This window comes from Callorhinus ursinus, unplaced genomic scaffold (assembly GCF_003265705.2).
Source record: "Callorhinus ursinus isolate GAN/ISIS: 27379988/994484 unplaced genomic scaffold, GSC_fseal_2.0 scaffold62, whole genome shotgun sequence".
NCBI classification, from domain to species: Eukaryota; Metazoa; Chordata; class Mammalia; order Carnivora; family Otariidae; genus Callorhinus; species Callorhinus ursinus.
In genome coordinates, this window is record NW_027397124.1 from 4,972,595 (window position 1) to 4,992,010 (window position 19,416).

Consider the following 19,416-nt stretch of genomic DNA (forward strand, 5'->3'; position numbering starts at 1 on the left):
GCAATTAAAAAATGGGCAGAAGACATGAATAGACATTTTTCCAAAGAAGACATACAGATGGCCAACAGACACATGAAAAGATGCTCAACATCACTCATCATCAGGGAAACACAAATGAAAACTACAATGAGATATCACTCACATCTGTCAGAATGGCTGAAATTAACAAGTCAGGAAACGACAGATGTTGGCCAGGATGCAGAGAAAGGGGAACCCTCCTACACTGTTGGTGGGAATGCAAACTGGTGCAGCCACTCTGGAAAACAGTATGGAGGTTCCTCAAAAAGTTAAAATAGAGTTCTATTATAGAGTAGTTACTCTACAACCCAGCAATTGCACTACGGGGTACTTACCTAAAGGACAAAAAAATACTGCCTTAAAGGGATACATGCACCCCAATGTTTATAGCAGCATAATCAATAATAGCCAAATTATGGAAAGAGCCCAAATGTCTATCAACTGATGAATTTTTTTTCTTTCACTATGAAAATGCTTTAATGGTGGCGTCTGTACAGCATGTGATGTCAAAACAGGAAGGAGAGCAAGTGCACACAGACAACAGGTTGTGAGTGAATAAAGAGTTCGCATAGCTTCCACATGCTTTACCAGGTAACGGCTCTAGGCTACCCTCCTCAGCCTCCTCCTCAAACTCGCCCTCCTCCTTGGCTGTAGTGTCCTGGTACTGCTGGTACTTGGACACCAGGTCGTTCATGTTGCTCTCGGCCTCGGTGGACTCTATCTTGTCCATGCTGTCGCCCGTGTCCCGGTGCAGGAAGGCCTGCACCTGAACATGGCGGTGAACTGCTCTGAGATGCACTGGAACAGCTCCTGGATGCCCGTGCTGTTGCCGATGAAGGTGGCAGACATTTTTAGTCCCTGGGATGGGATGTCACATAAAAAAGAAGCCATAAAAAAGAATGACATCTTACCATTTGCAACAACGTGGATGGAGCTAAGCGACGTAAGTCAGTCGGAGAAACACAAATACCTCTCATATGTGGAATTTAAGAAACAAAACAAAGGAACATAGAGGGGGGAAAATGAAAGGAAAACCAAGAAACAGACTATTAAGTCTAGAGGACAATGATGGTTACCAGAGGGGAGGGAAGTAGGGGGATGGGTTAAATAGGTGATGGGGAGAAAGGAGTGCACTTGCGATGAGCACTGGGTGCTGTATGGAAGTGCTGAATCACTATATTATATAACTGAAACTAATATTCCACTGTGTGTTAACTAACTGGAATTTAATAAAGACTTGGAAGAAAAAAAAAGTAAGGATCACTGATTGTCTTCTGCTAGATTCCTCTACAGTGTTAGCAGTATTATATGTTATGCTTTTTATTTTTTTAATAAATATTATTTAAAAAAACTGTCAAAAGTCACAAAGAGAGAATCCTGAAATTAGCAAGAGAAAAATGATTTGTCACATGTAAGGGAGCTTCTTTAAGATTACCAATGGAGTGGGGGGATGCCCGGGTGGTTCAGTCGGTTAGGCGTCTGACTCTGGATTTCAGCTCAGGTCATGATGTCAAGGTTGTGAGATTAAGCCCTGTGTTGGGCTGTGCAATCAGCGGGGAGTCTGATCGAGATTCTCTTTCTCTCACCCTCCTTCTGCCCCTCCCTCCCTGCCCGCCCCCCCCCCCCCCCCCCGCCGGCTTTCTCTCTCTCTCTTTCTCAAATAAATAAATAAATCTTAAAAAAAAAAAAGATAGAGATTGTTGAAGTGGATCAAAAAGCAAGACCCAACTATATGTTGTCTGCAAGAAACCCACTTTATTTATTTATTTAAAGATTTTATTTATTTATTTGAGAGAGAGAGAAAGCACGAGCAGGGAGAGGGGCAAGGGGAGAAGCAGGCTCCCCGCTGAGCAGGGAGCCCGACGTGGGACTCGATCCCAGGACCCTGGGATCATGACCTGAGCCGAAGGCAGACGCTTAACCGACTGAGCCACCCAGGTGCCCCAAGAAACCCACTTTAAATATAAAGACACATATAGATTAAAAGGAAAGGGATGACCATATGATTTCAGTCATATGTGGAATTTTTTTTTAAGTTTTTATTTATTTATTTGACAGAGAGAGACACAGCGAGAGAGGGAACACAAGCAGGGGGGTGGGAGAGGGAGAAGCAGGCTTCCCGCCGAGCAGGGAGCCCAATGCGGGGCTTGATCCCAGGACCCCAGGACCTTGACCTGAGCTGAAGGCAGACACTTGATGACTGAGCCACCCAGGCACCCCATATGTGGAATTTAAGAAACAACACAGATATGGGCGCCTGGGTGGCTCAGTTGGTTAAGCGACTGCCTTTGGCTCAGGTCATGATCCTGGAGTCCCGGGATCGAGTCCCGCATCGGGCTCCCTGCTCAGCAGGGAGTCTGCTTCTCCCTCTGACCCTCTCCCTTCTCATGCTCTCTCTCTCAAATAAATAAATAAACAATCTTAAAAAAAAAAAACACAGAGAGGAGAAAAGAGAAAGAGAGAGAGGCAAACCATAAAACAGATTCTTAACTACAGAGAACAAACTGAGGGTTCCTGGAGGGGAAGTGGGTGGGTGGATGGGCTAAATGCGTGATGGTTATTAAAGAGGGCACTTGTTGTGATAAGCACTGGGTATTATATGTAAGTGATGAATCACTAAATTCTATTCCTGAAACTAATATTACACTATATGTTAACTAACTAGAATTTAAATAAAAACTTGAAACAAAAAAAAAAGAGGAAAGGTAAGGAGAAAAATATGCTATGCTAACACTAATCAAAAGATAGCAGGAGTAACAATATTGATTTCAGACAGAGTAGACTTCAGAGCAAGCTAAGTTATCAGGCATAAAGAAGACCATTACATAATGATAAAGAGATCCATACTTAAACAAGACATACATAAATATCCTTAACATGTACATGCCTACCAATAAAGTATCAAAATAAGTGAGACAAAAACTGATAGAAGCACAAAGAGAAACAGATAAATCCACTATTATTGTTGGAGATTCTAGCACCCCTCCATCAGAAGTGAACAGATTTATCTCTCACAGTTCTGGAAGACGTGAAGTCCAACATCAAGGTGCCAACAGATTTGATTCTTGGTAAGAGCCATTTTCTTGGCTTGCAGGTGGCAGCTTTCCCAGCTGCCTTCTTGGCTGCCTTCTGGCTGTATCCTCATATGCAGAAAAGAAAGGTCTGATTTTCTGTTTCTTCTTATAGGGCACCAATCTCATCATGAGGCTCCAAACTCATGATCTCATCTAAACCTAATTACCTCCCAAAGATCCCACCTCCTAATGCTACTACATTGGCAACTGGAACTTTAACATATGAATTTGGGTGGGACAATTCAATCCATAATGGAAGTCTCAACATTGTCAGTCTGTCTGTTCTTCCCAACTTGATCCATAGATTCAATGCAGTCCCAACCAAAGTCCCAGAAAATTATTTTGTGAAAATTGACAAAGTGATTCTAAAGTTTATATGGAGAATCAAAAAAACCAAATAGCTAACTCAATATTGAAAGAGAAGAACAAAGGACTGACATTTCAAGACTTACTATGAAGCTGTAGTATCTAGATGGTACAGTATTGGTGAAAGAATAGACAAATAGATCAGTGGAACAGAATGGAGAGCCCAGAGATGAACTCGCATAAATACAGGTAACTAATCTTTGACTAAGGAGCAAAGGTAATGCAATGGACAAAAAACAGTCTTTTCAAGAATTGGAGCTGAAAAACTGGATATCTGCATGCAAATAAAAGAATCTAGACAGGCCTCACACCCTTCACAGAAACTAACTATGATCCAATATGGATCATAGAAATAGATGTAAAATTCAGAACTACCAAACTCCTGGAAGATAACAGAAAATCTAGATGATCTTTAGTATGGCAGTGACTTTTCAAATACAACAGCAAAAACACAATCCATGAAAGAAACAATTGACTTCACTAAAATTAAAAAACTTCTGCTCTTTGTAACACAATGTCAAGAGAATGAGAAAACGAGGGACAGACTTGGAAAAGATATTTGCAAAAGGCATATCTGATCAAGTATTATTATCCAAAATAAACAAAGAACTCTTAAAACTCAATAATAGGAAACAAAAAACTTGATTTTAAAAAATAGCCTAGGGCGCCTGGGTGGCTCCGTTGGTTAAGCGACTGCCTTCGGCTCAGGTCATGATCCTGGAGTCCCTGGATCGAGTCCCGCATCGGGCTCCCTGCTCAGCGGGGAGTCTGCTTCTCCCTCTGACCCTCCCCCCATCTCATGTGCTTTCTCTCTCATTCTCTCTGTCTCTCAAATAAATAAATAAAATCTTTAAAAAAAAAATAAAATAAAAAATAGCCTAAAGACCTGAATAGACACCTCACCAAAGAAGATAAACAGATGTCAGGTAAGTATACGAAAAGATGTTCAACATTATACCTCATTAGGGAATTACAAATTAAAACAACAGTAAGGGGCGCCTGGGTGGCTCAGTCAGTTAAGCATCTGATTCTTGATTTCAGTTCAGGTCATGGTCTCAGGGTTGTGAGATTGAGCCCAGCGTGGGGCTCAGCACTGGGCATGGAGCCTGCTTAAGATTCTCTTTCCCTCTCCCTCTTCCCCTCTTCCCCCACTCAAAAAACAAACAAATTAAAAAAACCCCAAAACCCAGTGAGATACCACTACACTCCTGTTAGAATGGTCAACCCCCCCCAAAACAACCAACACCACCATATGCTGACAACTGGAGCTTTCATTTATTGCTGATGGGAATGCAAAGTGGTGCGGCCACTTTGGAAGATAGTTTGGCAGTTTCTTTTCTTTCTTTCTTTTTTTTTTAAGCTTTTATTCATTTATTTGGCAGAGAGAAAGACAGTGAGAGAGGGAACACAAGCAGGGGGAGTAGGAGAGGGAGAAGCAGGCTCCCCGCTGAGCAGGGAGCCCAATGCGGGGCTCGATCCCAGGACTCTGGGGCCATGACCCAAGCTGAAGGCAGACGCTTAACAGACTGAACCACCCAGGCGCCCCAGTTTGTCAGTTTCTTACAAAACTAAATATACTCTTACCATATGATACAGCAATCATGCTCCTTGGTATTGAAATTTTATATCCACACAAAAACCTGCACACAGATATTTATAGCAACTTTATACATAATTGCCAAAACTTAGAAGCAACCAAGATTGTCCTTCAGTAGGTGAATAGATAAACTGTGGTGTATCCAGACAATGGAATATTATTCAGTGCTGAAAAGAAATGAGCTATCAAGCCTTTAAAAGATATGGAAGAAATTTAAGTGTGTAATACTAAATGTAAGAGGCCAGTTTAAAAGGCTACAAACTATATGATTCCATATATATGACATTCTGGAAAAGGCCAGAGTATGGAGTCAGTGAAAAGATTGGTGGTAACAAAGAGCTGGTAGGGAGGGGTCGGGGGAGAGTGGGATGAATAGACAGAGAACAGAGAATATCTAGGGCAGTGAAACTATTCTGTATGATACTATATTGGTGGATACATGTCATTATACACTTGCCAAAACTCAGAATGTGCAACACCAATAATGAACCGTAATGTAAACTATGGACTTTGGATGATAATCTATCAGTGTAGGTTTATCAATCATAACAAATGTATCATGGTAGTGCAGGATGTCAAAGCAGGGGCAGTTAGCCTGTGTGGGGACAGGAGTATATGCGAATGCTCTGTACTTTCCACTCAATTTTGCTATGAAACTAAAAATGCTTTAAAAAATAAAGTTTTTTTAAAAAAATAAAAGCATAACCTGAGAAAAAACATAAAAACCTAACCCCCTTGCAAACAAATAAAAAAAAAAGACAAAGCATGTCACTACAAAAAAATCAATGAAACACAAAGGAAGGCAGTAAAAGAGGGACAGCTTCAGACATAAAGAAAACAATTGACAAAATGGCAATATTAAATCTTTGCCTATCAGTAACTATTTAAATGTGAAAAAACTGAACCCCAATCAAATGACATATATTGGCTGAATGGATAAAAAATTACACACCCTGTCTACAAGAGACTCACTTTAGATCTAAGGACACATAGGCTGAAAGTGAAAGAGTGGAAAAAAAGATATTCCATGCAAATGGAAAACAAAAGACAGCAGGGGTAGCATGCTTACATGAGACAAAATACGATTTAAGTGAAAAACTCACAAGAGACAAAGCACATTATGTAGTGATAAAAGGGTCAATTCACCAGGAAAATATAACAATTTTTTTAAAGATTTTATTTACTGGGGCACCTAGGTGGCTCAGTCAGTCAAGTGTCTTGCCTTCAGCTCAGGTCATGATCCCAGCGTCTTGAGATCAAGCCCCGAGTTGGGCTCTCTGCTCTGTGGGGGATCTGCTTCTCCCTCTTCCTCTGCCGGCTGCCCCCCCTGCTCATGCTCTCTCTCTCCCTGTAATAAATATTTATTTGACAGAGAGGAGGAGGAGAAGAGGGAGAAGCAGCCTCCCCACAGAGCAGGGATCCTGACATGGGGCTCGATCCCAGGACTCTGGAATCGTGACCGAGCCAAAGGCAGATGCCTAATTGACTGAGCCACCCAGGTGCCCCAAGATATAACAATTTTATATATATATATATATCTCCACCTAACATCAGAGTTCTTAAATATAAGAAGCAAACATTGACAGAATTGAAAGGAGTAACAGACAGCAACACAAAAATAGTAGGAGTTTTCAATACCTCATTTTTATTTTTATTTTTTTTAAGATTTTATTTATTTTTTTATTTGAGAGGCGAGAATGAGACAGAGAGAGAGAGAGAGCGCACATGAGAGGGGGGAGGGTCAGAGGGAGAAGCAGACTCCCCGCTGAGCAGGGAGCCCAATGCGGGACTCGATCCCGGGACTCCAGGATCATGACCTGAGCCGAAGACAGTCGCTTAACCAACTGAGCCACCCAGGCGCCCCAATACCTCATTTTTAATAATGGATGCAAAAGCCAGGCAGAAGAGAAATAACAAAACAGAGGACTTGAATGACACTATAAACCAAGCGTAATGAATAGATATGTACTGGATATACACGATCCATCCAACAACAACAGAATACACCTCCTTCTCAAGTGCACATGGAATATTCTCCAGAACAGACTACATGTTAGGACACAAAAGAAGTCTTAAAAAATTTAAGAAGACTGAAATTGTACAAAGTATGTTTTCTGAATACAAGAGAATAAAACTAGAAATCAATAGCCCAAGGAAAATGGGAAAATTTAGAAAGATTTGGAAATTTAACAATACAGTATTTTTTTTTTTTTTTAGAGAGTGAGGGAGCGTGTGAGCAGGGGGAGGGGCAGAGGGAGAGAGAATCTTAAGCAGGCTCCACACCCAGCATGGTGCCCAGTGCAGAGCCTAATCTCACATGACCCTGAGATCATTACCTGAGCTGAAATCAAGAGTCGGATACTTAACCAACTGAGCCACCCAGGCACCCAACACACTCTTAAACAACCAATGGGTCAAAGAAAAAATCACAAGGAAAATTAGAAAATATATAACAGATCTAAAATATGTTTAGTGTTTTCTACTAGGGGTTACAATTTACATCTTTCAGGTATCATAATCTACTGCCAAATAGAATTTCACATAAATTAAAGAATCTTACAATTTACCTACATTTCTTTCTTCTCAGTCTTTCCACTATTGCAGTTATTCACTGTACATGTAAATATGTAATAAACACCAAAATTTATTAGTACTACATTTTCTGTAAAGAGTAAAACATAGTTACTCCCATATTTACCATTGTCTGTGCTCTTCATTCCTTTAACATCCAGATTGCTATCTGGTTTCACTTCCCTCTGCCTGAAGGACTTTGACCTATCTTGATGTGTTGGTCAAAGGTGATGAATTCTTTCAGCATTTATATGCCTCCAAATGTCTTTATTTTACCTTAATTGTGAAAGATATTTTTACCAAGTAAAGTATTCTAGGTTGGCTGTTTTTTAATTTCATTACTTTAAGGATATCACTTTACTCTTTTCTGGTTTGCATTATTTTCAATGAGATGCTTGTGTACTAAATGTCATTTCTCTCTGTCTGCTTTTAAGATTTTTTTCTCTTTATTAACAGTTTTAAGCAATTTGGTTATAAAGTCTTATAAATTGCATCATGTATCTTGTTCTTGGGGTTCATTGAGCTACATGGATCTTGTGAGTGTATACTTTTCATCAAATATGGAAAATTTTTGGTCATTATTCTTTAAATAGTCTTTCTACTTCCACTCACCCATTCCACATTCTCTCCCTCTGGGACTCTAATCACACATATATTAGGTTGCTTGATTGTTGTCCCATAGCTTACTGACCTATGTTCATTTTCATATCCAATCTTTCTTCTCTCTGTTTTTCATCTTGGATAGGTTTTGCTGTTTTGTCCTTAAATACACTAATCTTTTCTTCTGTGGTATCTTATCTGATGCTAATCCCATTCTTTTTCAATTTTTTTATTTTCTGCATTTAGAAGTTTATGTGGGTTATATCTTCTATATAGCTTTTCGCCATGCTTCTTTAACACATGGAGAATATTTATAATAACTGTTTTTATTTTTTATTTTTTTTAAAGATTTTATTTACTTATTTGACAGAGAGAGACACAGCAAGAGCAGGAACACAAGCAGGGGGAGTGGGAGAGGGGGAAGCAGGCTTCCCGTGGAGCAGGGAGCCCGATGCAGGGCTTGATCCCAGGACCCTGGGATCATGACCTGAGCTGAAGGCAGACACTTAATGACTGAGCCACCCAGGCGCCCCAATAACTGTGTTTTTAAACATATTTTTAAATAGGGCCTGATGGGGCACCTGGGTGGCTCAGTTGGTTAGGCGACTGCCTTCGGCTTGGGTCGTGATCCCGGAGTCCTGGGATCGAGTCCCACGTCCGGCTCCTGGCTCAGTGGGGACCCTGCTTCTCCCTCTGAACTTCTCCCCTCTCATGCTGTTTCTCTCTCTCTCTCTCTCTAATAAATAAATAAATAATCTTTAAAAAAAAATAGGGCCTGAACTCACGACCCTGTATCAAGACCTGAGCTAAGATCAAGAGTCAGACACTTAACTGACTGAGATACCCAGGTGCCCCTATAATAACTGTCTTAATGTCCTTGTCTCCCAATTTTATCATATGTTTCATAGGTGGGTCTGCTTCTATTGATTGATTTTTCCTCTTACTATGGCTTGTATTTCCCTGTTTCTTTTTATTCTATAATTTTGTTTATATGCCAGACTCTGTGAATTTTACATCGTTAGGTGCTGGATTTTTTTTTTTTTAATTCCTATAAATATCTTTTGAGCTTTGTCCTGGGATGCAATCAAGTAACTTGAAAACTGATTCTGTCAAGGCTTACTTTTACACTTTGGGAGGTAGAACAAAAACAGTCTTTACTCTAAAGCTAATTTGGTCCTTTTCCTGAATTAATGTCTAATGTCTATTTTTTTTTAAGATTTTTTATTTATTTATTTGACAGAGAGATAGTGAGAGAGGGAATACAAGCAGGGGGAGTGGGAGAGGGAGAAGCAGGCTTCCCACAGCGCAGGGAGCCCGATGCGGGGCTTGATCCCAGGACCCTGGGATCATGACCTGAGCTGAAGGCAGACGCTTAACGACTGAACCACCCAGGCGCCCCTCTAATGTCTATTTAATGTCTAATAATTATGAGGTTTTCATTCTATTTAATGTCTAATAATCATGAGGTTTTCCTTCTGGCTGGTGGGAACAATAACCATTCCCAGCCCTGTTTGATCTCTGAGGATCATTCTGCCTCTTCCCTTCTGGTGGTACTCTCTCTAGCCTCAGGTAGTTTCCTCACAGGTATGTACTGATCAAAACTCAACTGGAGACCTGAGGGGAATGCTCTGCAGTTCCCTGTAGCTCTCTTTGTATACAGTTCTTTCCTCTCCAGTATTCCACCCCGCAAATTCTAACCACCTTCACCTCAATCTGTCATTTCCAACTCTGTTTCCTCAACTCAGGCTCTGCTTGGGTTTCCCCATCTTTGAGCTATAGTCTGGAAACTGTAGACAGTAAGCTGGGACAATGGTAGTACTCACCTCATTTGTTTTCCTTTTCCTAGGGGGAACACTGTCCTCAGCTTTCTGTTATCCAATGTCAGTGAACCAATGTCTCATATGCTTTGTCCAATTTCTTTTTTTTTTTTAATATTTTATTTATTTATCTGAGAGAGAGAGAAACAGCACGAGAGGGGAGAAGGTCAGAGGGAGAAGCAGGCTCCCCGCTGAGCCGGGAGCCCAAGGCGGGACTCGATCCCAGGACTCCTGGATCATGACCTGAGCCGAAGGCAGTCGCTTAACCAACTGAGCCACCCAGGCGCCCCCACCCCCTCACTTTCAATGTGGGGGTGTCTTTGGGTCTAAAATGAGTCTCTTGCAGACCGCATATCGATGGGTCTTGTTTTTTAATCCAATCTGATAGCCTGTGTCTTTGATTGAGGCATTTAGCCCATTTACATTCAGGGTAACTATTGAAAGATATGAATTTCGTGCCATTGTATTGCCTGTAAGGTGACTGTTACTGTATATTGTGTTCCTTTCTGGTCTATGCTGGTCTATGAATCACCCAGGTGCCCGCTTTGTCCAATTTCTTATTTAAGGTAGGAAGGTAAATCCAATTCCTGTTCCTTTAAAGTTGGAAGAAATAACCACTTGATGGTTTTGGTTCTATTAAATGACTTTACTCATAGTCCGAGAGCTAGTAATAAGAGAAATAGGCCTAATAATGAGAGTAAAACACTCAGTCAAATATCCACTGTGTATCAGTGACATTTTGTATTATGTGCTACAAAGAAGCACTCCCCCCCTTTAAGGTTTTTTTAAAAGACTATTCTCCTCAGTTTGGGGTTTTTTTCTCTCCCAATTTTTGATTTTGAAAAGTGTGAAGGCTTTGGAGAATTTGAAAAAAATTGAACAATGAAAATCCATAGCTCTTCATCTAGATTGACAAATTAATATTTTACTACGTATGCTTTATCTCTATATATTTTTCAATTGATTGAAAGTAAGTTTCACCCCTAAATATTTATCCTTCATCTTCCAAGGAAAGGATATTCTCTTGCATAACCACAATAGCATTATTCTACCTAAGAAATTTAATATTGATACAAGAATATTAGCTAATTCATAGCCCATATTCAAATTTCTTTAGTTATCTTTTTCTCTTTCCAGAATCACAATCCAATCAAGAATTACTCACTGCATTTGGTAATTGTATGTCATTAATCTCTTTTTATCTGAAACAATCCCCCTGCTATCCTTTGTTTTTTATAATGTTGACATTTTTGAAGAGCTCAGGCCGGCTTTCTTGTTTAATTTAGATTTTTAAAAATTGTGATAGTGTTAGTAAATTTTATGACAATTTGGGAAAGAGAAACTCCTCATTATTTTAGAATTATATTCATCCTGTCACTTTGAAGACTGTGCTAAATTTTGAATATGAATAAATCTCATTTCAAGAACTAATATACTTGAAAATTGCTTAATGACTCAAGTGTGCTATTATAGAAATTAGAAGTAGAAAATATCTAACACTGCATTCCTCCCTGGCAAAGGGAAAGGCAATTGAGACACGTTAGCTTCATTTTGTCATTTTTGTTTTATAGTACTAGGGTTAAAAATGTGGCCCAACTTTTTCACAAGCACTATTCTTGTCTGATTGTTATAGAAAGTCAGATCTTTCATCTATTCAGCAGCTAAACTTATTGTATAACCCCCCAAGTGAAATGTAATAGGAAAATGCTTGGGCGCCTGGGTGGCTCAGTTGGTTAAGCGACTGCCTTCGGCTCAGGTCATGATCCTGGAGCCGGGGATTGAGTCCCACATCGGGCTCCCTGCTCAGCGGGGAGTCTGCTTCTCTCTCTGACCCTCTTCCCTCTCGTGCTCTCTCTCTCTCATTCTCTCTTTCTCTCAAATAAATAAATAAAATCTTAAAAAAAAAAAAAGAAAATGTTTGCTGTTTTAGAACCCCAGAATATGCATGAGAGAAACAAATGCATATTTTCCCCTGATGAACACGACTTCACTTTGCTCCCGGATATTTCAAAACTACCATCTGGTTGTCCACCCTGTTTTTCCACCAGATGGCAATAATCCATAATGGGTGAGCAGGACGAATGGAATGTACACAAGGGCGTGAGCATTAAAGGCTATGAGCTTGCAATGTGGTAATGTAGGAAAAATGATGAGTCCCAGGAGAAGAGAATAAATAATGGGTTGCTAAATCTGGCATGCTAAAAGCTAACAACAGCCATCATAAAAGGAATCACATCATTCATCTTTATTAGTGTAAAATTTAAGAATACAATGAGCTGTACCATTGTCACATTTTTGTTTGTTTTCAGAATCATATAGGAAAGAAAAGCTAATAGAGTGGAGAAGTTGTTGGTAGAGTTTATCAAATTCAGCACCGAAAAGATACCGCATATTCCTAACAGAAGTCACAAATTCAGGGATGCCTGGCTGGCTCCATCAGTAGAGCATGTGACTCTTGACCTTGGGGATTGTGAGTTTGAGCCCCATGTTGGGTATAGAGTTTACTTAAAAATAAATAAATAAATAAATAACTTCATTAAAAAAAAGGTCACAAATTCAGAGTATTTTAAGAAGAGGACGGGAGAAAGGAATCTTTAGGAACTGCTCTTGAAACTGGAGGCCATTTCTCTTCCCTTCCCCCATGACTTGAAGAGGAAGAGGAATCCTGCTGACATTTCTTTTTTTTTTTTTAAACATTTCAGTCTTTCTTTTCTTTTTTTTTTTTTTTAAAGATTTTATTTATCCATTTGACAGGGAGAGAGAGAGAGAGCACAAGCAGGGGGAGCGGCAGAGGGAGAGGGAGAAGCAGGCTCCCCGCTGAGCAGGGAGCCCGATGTGAGGCTTGATCCCAGGACCCCGAGATCATGACCTGAGTGGAAGGCAGACGCTTAACCAACTGAGCCACCCAGGCAACCAGTTGCTGACATTTATTCACCCGTCTTTCAAAATCTGTTTAATTGAGCATACCTATTTGTTTATGATTTTAGGTGGTATCATACAAATCCAACCCAATGCTACACTATCTCATGCAAATAATCCCCAGTGGGCTATAGTGCAAAATTCCTGTACAGATCTATACCTTGGCAGGTTACATGGGAAAGGATTTTTCCGTCATGGGGTATCTGTCATTTTCACCTCTGTGTGAGTATTTTTTTTCTAAGTACTGACTATTCCTGTGATAAAAGCCAGGCTGTTCTTTTTGAAGACTAAATAGTACGAACTTTTATCATTCTTTTTACCATTTTCCTTTCTTCCATTTTGAAAAATAATAATACAGTCACTCAAATTTTAAAAACGAAGCTCCAGCGTATGAGATAAAGGTTAGAATTTTAAATACAGTTCAAAGGAAACTGGAAAGAATCTAAATGAAGTTGTTTAGCATAATCATACAAAACTTCTAAGGAAACTGCTAGGAACATTTTTTTTCTTGTTGTTTTGGTAAATAGATCAATTATCTAAGTATAAGGGAAAAGAAAAAGACAACAATGAGAAGAGATGTAATCCACGGAATTCAGTTTTTCGTGTAGACAATGTTTTTATAAAGGTAGCTATAATAAACAATATTAAGCTTTTATCCCTTTTTAAATATGTTTTGTCTTCATTATAAGTAATCAATAGAAAAATATTGAAACGCAGAAAAGAGTTACCAATCTGAAGACAACTACTATTAACATTTTAGTGTATTCTCTTCCATAGTTTTTTTCTAGAAATAAGTTTCCTTTTATCTTTTGAACACATTTGTTTGTTTTCATGGTTGTTTCATGCTTTTTATGAACGGATTTCTTACACTGCATGGTAACATATATATTTTCCTATGTGATTAGAAACACTTACTAATTTCAATTGCTTCATAATGTTTTGGTAAGGATAAGCCCTACTTTAATTAACCTATTTTTGGACATTTATTTAGTTTCTCCTTTTTGGCTTAACAAACGGCACAGTGATGAACACGTTGGTGTACTCAAAATACTGTCCACGTTTAGACTTTCTTAGAATGGCTTCCCAAGAGTGCAATCACTAGTTCAAAAGCATAAAATATTTTAATGCTTTAATTTTGATTTCGATCGCTGCCGATTTTCTTTTTAATAGAGCTAAGTTGGTTTATACTGCTGCTAGCAATGTGCAAAATGCAGCTTTCACGTTGATGCCACTGCTGAGTAGTCTCATAAAAAACAAGCAACCGAACAGTTTGCTAAATGGCCTCCTACTAGTGCTTTAATTTGCATGTCTTTGATTACTAGTGAGATGGAACCTAGTCCCACCATTTGTTAAACAGTTGAATTTCCTCTTTTATGAATTGTTTACTTATGTCCTTTGTCTGTTCATCTCTTGGGGTCTTTGTAATCCCGATTTACAAAGAGAACTAACAAGCCCCGTCCAGAGAAAGGCCTTCTGTATGCAACGGTGTGAATTCCTCCCCTTTCAAGTCTTGTCAGAGGCGGCACTGGAACAGCAACGTGAGGGGAAACCAGGAACGTCAGGAAAGATCAGTGGTATATTTCCCTCTGCTGTACAGATGAAATAAAAGATCATGCTGCCATGGGGAAACGGCTCTGTTCCTTTACTCAACCCAGGGCTCAACTCGAAAACTGCCTTCTACTAAGTTTTGACCACGTGACATGACACCAGAAATACACATCAGTATGAGTCACTGTGGGGCCATGGCGGATCCGCAAATGTTGCCATACCAGGGTCATCTTTTAAATTGATTTAATTAGATGTAATTTAATTTAATTTAACATGGAGTCTCATCCCTGATTCTCTAGCCACTTCCTGGGAGCTAGATGTATGTATAATTTTTCCATGTATAATTTTTCTTATATGGATACAATTGGAGCAAGTACAGAAAGGGGCATAAATGTGGAGTCCTGGCTCTGAAGTGATGCTGAACTACTCTCTGCACAGGTGACTATCCAGACCCAGGCTCAGAGAACATTCCTTCTACAGGCAGTGACGGGGCTCTCTCTAATGCTTATAGGGACTCGAAACTCGCTCAATTCCCAATTTGAAATATGCAGGTAATCATAGTTCCTCCTCTTATCCAACGGATATTTTAAAGATTACATTATAAGAGAAAAATCTTTGAGGTTGAAAGCACTAACATTAAGTATTATTACATTGTAGCAAATGTTATTTTTAAACATAAGTCAAGACTCAAAAATGATCTACTTTGTCAAATATCCTGAGGTCAATAAAGAGAATTAAAGACTGTAGAATCATGAGAGCTAACTCTCTTGTTTGACAGAAGAAACTGAGGATCTGGGAGGTCTCATCCAAGATGATGATACTTGTATAGGGTGACGCTGCTAATGCATGTTAATCTTGAGTTCCCTCAAGACATCTGTCTACTGCCTCCCTCCCCTCATCCAGTGGGTAGAAACTTACTAAGCACCACTGAGTAAAAAATTCAATTTTATTTCCTGATCATCTTTAACAGGAACTGTTTCCAGCTCCCTCTTTACGCTGAGAGTTAAATTTCTGTTCACAGTAAAAATAATTATTTCAGGGGCACCTGGCTGGCTCAGTCGGTAAAGCATGCAACTCTGGATCTCAGTGTTGTGAGTTCAAGCCCCACGTTGGGTGTAGAGTCTACTTAAAAAAAAATAATTACTTCAAATAGGCTAAAATATGTATGTAAAGTTTTCTGACAAAAGAATGTGAGTTTATGTAAACATGAAATATTATATGTCTAAAAGCTTAGAAATAAGCATCAAAGAGCGGGTTTTAATCAAACTGAAGCATCTTTGTAAACGTACACTTGCAATGCAACACCATCCTCTATCAGCTGGGGCAGAGCTGCAAACACAGGACAAAGGTCACCGAAATGAAGTGGAACCAGTTGGACAGAGAGCTTGCAATCTGGTTTCAACTTTGATTAATATCAGAAGAAACAAATTTGTTACACTAAAGAAGAGGGTTCTGGAATCTTTGTGATTCAAGAGTATATGCCCCTCTTTTCAGAGATAAGTGAATGTGTGAACTCTCTATGGCATTAATATGGATTACAATAAGGAAACTGAACATCAATACATCAGAGAATCCTCTTCATCAAAGATGGGGAAAACAGGCAGCAAGTTGATTTATCTGTGGGAAGCTAAGGGGAATCATATTAGCAGATACTTTCAAATGATCAAAAATTCAAACATGTAATCATAAGCGGTGCCTGTGAAGCCACACACTTAGATGGAGAGGGGAGACACAGTCAAATCAAGAGAGAGAATCTCTTTTCTCCCCCCAATTTAACTATTAAAGAACTTTTACTTTCTTTTATATATTTTCCCCCAACCTGAGTAGGATTTAATAGATATTTAGATATACAAGAATCTCTCTCTTTCCTTCTGTGTGTACATATAAACACACACACGTGAAATGGTATGAGTTAATCAAACAGAAAAAAAGACCAGTAAGAAAGTTCTACATGGCAAGAACTTTTCTGATGCTTTTTCAAAGTAGTCATATTATTTATTTATTTATTTAAAGATGTTATTTATTCCCAGGACCTCAGGATCATGACCAGGCCTCCCTAAGTGGTAAAAGATTTACTTTAATAGTAAGAATAAAAGTAGGTAAATAATATGGCTACTTTGGGATGCCTGGGTGGCTCAGTCAGTTAAGTGTCTGCCTTTGGCTCAGGTCATGATCCCGGGGTCCTGGGATCGAGTTCTGCATCACTCCTTGCTCAGCGGGGAGCCTGCTTCTCCTTCTGCCTGCAGCTTCCCTTGCTTGTGCTCTCTCTCTGACAAATGAATAAATAACATCTTTAAAAAAATCTTTTACCACTTAGCATACTGTGGATAATTGATGTTTCAGATCATTAAATAGTTCACTCTGATTTCATAGATCTCACAGAATACACAAACATAGGAGCTTTATTTACCACAACTCTGGATTTGAATTCGGTAGTCCTGACAGTTTGAGATTCTGTGATGGCATACCAAGAAATGAAGACAAAAACTATCTCATTTAAACCATTGAATTCAATCTCTTTTCTCACCCTTTTTTTTTTTTAAGATTTATTTATTTATTTTAGAGAGAGAGAGTGTGTGAGTGGGGGGGAGGGGCAGAGGGAGAGAGAATCTCAAACAGACTCCACACTGAGCGTGGAGCCCAGCGGCGGGTTTGATCATACAACCCTGAGATCATGACCCTGAGATCATGGCCTGAACTGAAACCAAGAGTTCGACACTTAACCCACCGTGCCACCCAGCCGTCCCTCTTTTCTCACTTTCAAACAAAACTGGTAAGGCAGCAAAAAGAACTGTTTCACTTTCTCACTGACCCTGCACCCAAAAGAAAGTGAAGAATATGTTTTGAATTGCCTGAAAACAAAAGGAAGAGAAATAAAGGCTGCACATTAGCACAAAGTGAAAATCTGTCTCAAAATCCATGAACATAAACTTTACAGGAATATTTGAGGAAACCAGTACCTTGCTCTTGTGGAAGATCACGTAGCGGCTGCATTTTTTATTGCCTACACTGAGTGAGAACATTGGTATTTTCCTGACTCACAAGGACAAGAGTGTGCTGCCTGATGAATCACCCTCCTCACTTCCCAGGGTGCCTGAGTGTTCCAAGACACTAATGAAGGATTAAATTGTGGTTGCCATGACAGTCACCTAAATGCTGCCATGATAATATCAACAGATGTAGTGCCATGTTCCCTGAAAGTTGAATATTTTCCCCTTCCAAAACTTCAATAATTTTAATCATTGAAGTTCTTTAACAACTATGCAAAGTTGATCTAAAGAATTAGTAAAATCCTTTTGTTTTTTTAAGATTTTATTTATTTATTTGTCAGAGAGAGAGAGAAAGGGAGAGAGAGAGAGTGTACAAGCAGGGGGAGTGGCAAGCAGAAGGAGAAGCAGGCTCCCCGCTGAGCAAGGAGCCTGATGGGGGACTCCATCCCAGGATCTTGGGATCACGACCTGAGCTGAAGGCAGACACCCAGTCGACTGAGCCACCCAGGCATCCCAGTAAAATCTTTTTCTTAACTAGATAGGTTGCTATATTAAGATACAACTCATCTCTTTACTTAAAATTTATTTCTCCTGGGGCACCTGGGTGGCTCAACTGGTTAAGCGTCTGACTCTTGGTTTCTGCTCAGGTCACCATCTCAGGGTTGTGGGACCAAGCCCTCCTTGGGGTTCCTCGCTCAATGGGGAGTCTGCTTGAGATTCTCTCCCTCTGACCCTCCCCCCACTCATGCTTGTGTGCTCTTTTCTCTCTCTCAAATAAATAAATCTTTAAAAATAAAATGTATTTCTCCTAGTGAAGGGTGATTGACAAATGATGTTGCCTATGTATTCTTAGAAATTGAAATGAATATCACAAAGTAGAAATAAAAATAAAGTTTTATCAATTTTCTTAAAGTCTAGGAACTCAAATTTACGAAAACAAATCTGAATACCTTAAGCATTAGCCAGCATCTTGTGGTAACGGGCTGTTTTTTATGTGTGCCAGTGTTTTATGTAAACTATATCATGTAAGAACCTGCCTGTGGAGGGTTTGTATTTGGTAGGCAGATGTTCTGTCCCTCCTTCCCTCCATTCCAATGATTAAACCATCAATAAGAACAGAGAAGCAGGAGTAGGGGTTCCTATTTTTATTTTAAAGATCTTACTTCTTGGGAGGTTTACAGTATCTTTTAGGATTACCACGAAGCCCCAATTACTGGGAGGACTTAGAGTCATTTAAATGAACAACAGAAAAAGTTCAATGACCCTGAGCGTTCTTGAAATGCCTTTACTAAACGTTTCAAAACTGGGCTTGAGTATTTGCTGCTTTTGGTGTTTTTCTCCTTTCATTTCATCTGCCCTCAGAGTGTTGGTTATTATTATTATTTTCTTTTTTTTGCCAAGGTGTCCCTTGGAATCCTTTTAATTTCAGTGGCACAAAAAAATTATCAAAATTATCAAAGGCTAAACCGCTCCTGATTAGGAACATGGTCAATCAAATGGGTCAGGCAGGGATGTATCAGGAAAAGGTGCACTTAAATGAATGTAGTGGAAGCAAATTTAATGATGGGACTATTCACAGAGGTGTGGGTAGGGTTAAAGGAGCCAACAAGAGGGTGGGGAGGCACTCAGAGAATAGTACAGCCAGGAGTCATTCCCACCATCCTGACCTCTAGGTGTGACAGGAAAGACCAGTCAATGTTCCCAGACCTGGAGAGAGCAGGAACCATGAGAGAAGAGCTGCCTGAAGGGAGCCGCATTCGTGGAGGTGAGCAGCTACCTTAGCCCCAGAACCTCGGCAAGACAGGGAATGGGGGGGGTGGGATAAACACCAGACCGTCCTCTCTTTCCATCTTCTATCTTTTGTCAGTGCTTCCCAACCCAAAACCAACAGGGAAAGGGAGCCTGGTTTGGATACA

The 19,416-nt window shown here is 39.7% G+C and overlaps 1 protein-coding gene and 1 long non-coding RNA gene across 2 annotated transcripts in view; both read right to left on the bottom strand.

Annotated features, from left to right (window-relative positions):
* Positions 1-17,511, bottom strand: part of LOC112834365 (uncharacterized) — a 28,266-nt gene extending 10,755 nt beyond the window's left edge. The window contains exon 1 of the long non-coding RNA XR_012376042.1: positions 17,465-17,511. This is a non-coding gene — a long non-coding RNA (uncharacterized lncRNA). The remainder of the gene's footprint in view (positions 1-17,464) is intronic.
* LOC141371248 (uncharacterized) lies at positions 482-17,503 on the bottom strand. The gene is made up of 2 exons (XM_073885479.1): positions 17,471-17,503; positions 482-876 (listed from the first exon to the last, which is right to left on the bottom strand). Exon 2 carries the CDS (start codon positions 746-748, stop codon positions 482-484), a length of 267 nt encoding a protein of 88 aa, XP_073741580.1. The 5' UTR covers positions 749-876; positions 17,471-17,503.
* Positions 17,512-19,416: the final 1,905 nt, after the last annotated feature.

Bases quoted from the DNA above. Each gene is read 5' to 3' on its own strand.
- LOC141371248 (XM_073885479.1), bottom strand. From the start codon at position 748: ATGGACAAGATAGAGTCCACCGAGGCCGAGAGCAACATGAACGACCTG.